This window comes from Dinoponera quadriceps, unplaced genomic scaffold (assembly GCF_001313825.1).
Source record: "Dinoponera quadriceps isolate SergipeBrazil2010 unplaced genomic scaffold, ASM131382v1 scaffold92, whole genome shotgun sequence".
Lineage (NCBI taxonomy): Eukaryota > Metazoa > Arthropoda > Insecta > Hymenoptera > Formicidae > Dinoponera > Dinoponera quadriceps.
The window spans coordinates 17,805-22,925 of record NW_014554204.1 but is presented as its reverse complement, the minus strand read 5'-3'; the positions used below and the strand labels follow the sequence as shown (position 1 = coordinate 22,925).

General features: G+C 36.3%; 1 protein-coding gene across 1 annotated transcript; it reads right to left on the bottom strand.

Moving 5' to 3' along the window:
- Positions 1-3,809: 3,809 nt before the first annotated feature.
- On the bottom strand, positions 3,810-4,736 carry LOC106741395 (acyl-CoA Delta(11) desaturase-like). Its single transcript, XM_014613423.1, is given in 3 exon segments — positions 3,810-3,985; positions 3,988-4,070; positions 4,579-4,736. Coding segments are annotated over 3 exon segments (417 nt in total).
- Positions 4,737-5,121: the final 385 nt, after the last annotated feature.

Sequence of the window (5,121 nt, the reverse complement as noted above, 5' to 3'; positions counted from 1 at the left end):
GAACAGAAGAAAAATTCATTGTCCGTGAAGTACGCAGGGCGTAACAATATACGACATTGAAATGTGTAAACAATATTAATGCATAATTCGTGAATAAGTAAACATAACTATTCATATAAATAATTATTTCGGTAACTTTTAAACTAATATTCAGACAGGTTTCAGACATATTTCGGTAATCTTCCAGCACATTTTCAGGAAGGTTTCAAGGGCAAATGTTACGTCCTTCGTGCATTACAAACAATAATTTTTTTTTCTGCTCCTTTTTTATAAACTCTTATTCTCTTACATTGAGTAACAGACGCATTTGGCCAAATGGCACCCTTTAATAAAATTTTAATATAATTGTAATATAATTGTAATATATAACTAAGAATTGTAATATAAATGTGATATATAAATAAGAATATTGCCTAAAAAACGAACCGAATGCAGAAAACCGTTTGCCCATTATAAAACATAGACCCAAAATTTATTCATGAGATCTCTATAATGGTATAAAAGAATCTGCCGCGACTAGCTATAGAATCGGAAAGATCATACGATCCTAGAAAAACAAACCGTCCCACGTCCTAACTTTCCATCAAAAACTGATGCAACTTATCCGCACCCTCACATTTGAATCACGCCATATTTTTTTCCCCTCTCATTTGAAAAAAGTGTGAAAAACGCAGCTATCTCCTCTCGCCCTCATGTCTTGCGTGCTCTTTTATGATTTGTCAGAATTCCAAGGACCACGTTCAATCTCCACACTTTTTCTCCCAATGAAGAATATGTTTTTAAAGAACATAGGACTGGTCAATTTCTGTCTCATACATTTTAAAGGTTGTTATAACCTTCTCCTAAAAGACCTATTGGAAAACCTCGCTACCTCCCACATCTCCATTCCACGAAATATGATCTCATTGGCAATCGTCATCTACTATTTCTAAAAGTTTCCCTATAAAAACCCTACTCTCTTGCCGCTCTTTACACTTCTGACTAACTCGCTGTATCCTGCAGAATCAATATCGCATCGAACAATTTCATATAGTCTCTGAGTCTATCGCAATACCCCACGGTCTTTCCTTAGCAGATTTTACAAATTGTTAAAATATCTCAGCACGATACTTCGCTATTGTGTTTCGATACAATCGTCTCAAGTGCATCTGCCATCCAGCCAATTTTGTCTACAAATTAAGTCACGAGATGATAGCTCGAGTTAGCCCTCAGAGATCTCAGAAATTCAGTACACCTCGATCAACGAGTAAGTACACTGAACAATTAACATTTGTTCCACTCTATTTCCCATCTTTCCTTTCCTCTCAACTTTCCTCAATACCACAGTGAATACTCTGGAAAGGACAGGCGTCAGGTATTTGCATTAGCTGCTAGAGATTTCCGCGAGACTAGCGACGATACATTAGCAGAACACCTAAGGTGTATTTCGGAATTACCATCTCCGACGGAGAATTCACCTTCACCGACACATCGTTCCCCTCTAGCCCCTTCTTACTCACCCGACCCTTTCCTTTCTTCTGCTTGCCCGCTAAGATCCTCAATTTCGACACTTGATTCTCCTTATCGCTTACCTCCACGGTCTCCGTGGATCACACCTCCCATTTCCCCCGGACAACCGTGGTACTCAGTCCACCTTCCCGTTTCCCGTTTCCCGTCACCTGGACTACATACCCGATTCGTCCTAGTCCCATTCGACTCTTCCACCCTTATGTCATCAGACCTTCCTACCCCTAACTCATTACCTTTCCCTTAAAATCCAATACGCATACTTACACACGCACATACTTACATACGCATACTTACATTCATACACATTCACTTACCCAATTACATGTACACCATTATAAACTTTGTATTCATTCATTGTTTTATTCTGTAACTTACATCGTTAACTTATTATTATTTCAAAAATTTCCAAGATTGTTAGTCAATTTATATTTTATATTATTTTGAAACCTTCGAGTATTCCCCACACTTTCCCCAATTATTCCGCTCGCGGTCCCATAACAGGTAAAGGATTTTAGTACTTGAACCTAAATTATGACCACGTACCTGCGTACGTTCACAACGGAGTAAAGTGACCTTTCCAGTCTCTGACCTGTATCGCCGGCATACAAGTACGTTTAGGACTTACGTTTGCGAGTGCGGTTGTTGCGTTCTCTTCCAGGACGTAACATAAGAATCGCGAATATTTGGTTTTGCCAGAGCCATTTCAAAACTGTCTTAGAAGTATTTTGAAATGTTTCTGAAATGCTTCACATTTTCACATGAAACATTTCTGGAATATCTCTGAAAGATTTCAATATTGTATAGGAATTAACCAAATTATGAAATATGCTTGTTTTTCAGAGAAAATACGTTTTCCAGCGGCTTTTTTTAAATTTAGGTGTTAAAACTTATATATAGGATATTTTGACGTCGCTGAATACAAATCTGATGTCAAAATTAGAAGATTTTTAAAACCAAAAATGGCGGCCAAATTTGGCGGACTAAAATTGAAGCAAATCAAATGTGGTATCCAGAGAGCTCTCGGGTCGCTGATTACGAATCTGTGGTCAAAGTTGAAACATTACAAAATTCTAAATATTCAATATAAAATAATGTATCAAACATGCAAAAACTCAATAACTATGGCTTTTAAAGCTTCTGAATATAAATTATGAAACTTGATATTGCGAAAATGAATTAGAGCAATTGAAATGATCTACCGAATAGACAAAATCTTGCTTATACCAAATTTGAAGTGATTTGGTTGATTCGCTGCAATTTCGGCCCTCTATATTGGACACGCCATTTTAGATTTTAAAAATATTTCAACTTTGATATCAGAATCATTATCAGCAACTTCAAATGTTCAGAATCATTATCAGCAACCTCAAACTTCACTGTCTAACAAATTTGATAAAAAATAAACCGGAGAAAAAATGTGTGCTTCAAAAGGTTAACCACTAAGTTTGCATCGGCCGCGCGTAAGCCGCGATTATCGCATACATTTTCCGGCAGGTATGATGAAACAGAGTAGAGCACATTTATCATATTCACATTAATAACCACTTGTATTTATGTAAGATCTTATGTAAAATCATGTACAAGAAATATATTAGTGTGATCGTGTCAGTATTTACGTAACATATCATTTAAAATGTCGTCTTTATATTATCGATGTTTATCAATAGGATATCATTTAATATCCCCATAAATAGAATAATTTTTACACAAATGAAAGCACTGTATAGAAAAAATATGTATCGTAAGAAGTTATTACACACTCGTGTGCAATAGCAGATACGAAGAGAGCAGAGAATTAACCGCGTTGTGCTTACACGTAAAAGATATCACGATACGAGAGAATCTGAGAAGGCGGAATCAAAAACTAAAAATTATAATTCGTTGTCGTTTATCGTAAATGAATGCAGTGAAAAGCATTTTTTTCTTACATTGTACTTGAGAAAACCGCACACACCATAAATGCCCTATCCAGTAAGAAAGAAATCACTAACACAACATTATTATAATGATATTTTATAAAATGTAACATTTTCAAATAGTGTAGTTCTTAATGTTGTATACAACGTTACATACTGTTGATAATAGTTGACCAAAACATTAAGAAAAATGTTCCCACACCATAATTTTGATATTAAAAAATAATATATTATTAAGTAAGTTTAAAATGTTTACAAAATATGTCAAAATGTTTATAAAACTGACATAAAATCAATATTTTAAAGGATTAATTTAATATTTTATTTTTACTGGTCCTTTGTGCAATTGTGTGTCAACCGCGCTTAGCCCCTCTCTTCCTGCGTCTAATCTTTATCGCACCAGCCCCACAGTTCATGACTGCCGTCGCCCATCATCTTCACCTTCTTCTTCATCTCTTCCTTGGATATAGTTTTCATGTCGTACGCCCAGCCGATTATTGCGAAGAAATCAATATCGGTTGTGGGATTAAGCCTTTAGTCATACTCGAATGCTTTATTACGTCCCATGGGAAGTGGTAACAATTGTGCCAGCCTTCTCCTAAGGCTATTTTGGTAACGCCTATGTTTTTTGTTGGATTGATGTATCTATATCGGATAAGGGAGTAGGGCATTTTAATGAAAATTTCGCCATTTTTTACTCTCTTCCTCACAAAGATAAAAGATATGCAAGATGCCTTTCAATGCGACGAGGAAGCTAGCAAAGTAGAATTGAAAGATGAGAATGAAAAAGTTCAACGATGTTCTTCAAATAAAGCAATAAGGAAGCAAGGAAACAAGAATCTTAAGACGAAGAAGCAAAACGATATTCTTTAAGCAAAGCGGACGGCGTATAGAGAAGCGTAAGCGGTAAAGTTTAAGCGATAAATGAACCACCAATCGAGCGGTTAATTAACCAATCGCATTCGAGCACGTAGAATTATCCTGTTGAAAGTCTCAGGTGCGTTCGATCGATTCACTCATTGTTTAACTCTTGCTTCCCACATTTTTCGCGCTACAACTTTAAGAAGAAAGAATAAACGAAAGCCTACCGAATGTGAACGATCAGACAAATTCAAATGACGAATGTCTTCGCGCGAGCTGTAGTTCTACTAACTTGTCGTAAAGTTTGTTGCTATAGAGATGAGCCGCTGAGTTCATCAACCATGTCATATTCAATGTGAAAGTATAGCGAAGTACGGTGGCAACAAAATATGCGTTTGTCCAAGTCTCGTTCCAACATACAATTGGAGTCATGGTGGGAAGGTAAAGCATAGCAGAAGCATCAGCAATGAAATAATACCCGAAAAGAAGAAATTCATTCTATTCTATGAATACATGTTTGACCACGCNTCTCTCTCTCTCTCTCTCTCTCTCTCTCTCTCTCTCACTCCCTCTCTCTTTTCTCCACTCTTTTCCAGAATTCCCACTCAATTATAATAAATTTATAATACAAAGAAAGAAAAGTCACTTCACCCGTCCGCTACGCTTCGTAATGTCGACCTCAACCGATGGTCGGTCACCTATTTACTTCCTAACTGCCGTCGTTGTTTTACTTAGATGATGGGATAGCTAGTAATGGTTCTAATAACTCTGATGATACTTATGATATATATTTATAAACTATATTTATTTCGCTCACATATATACTCTCTTTATT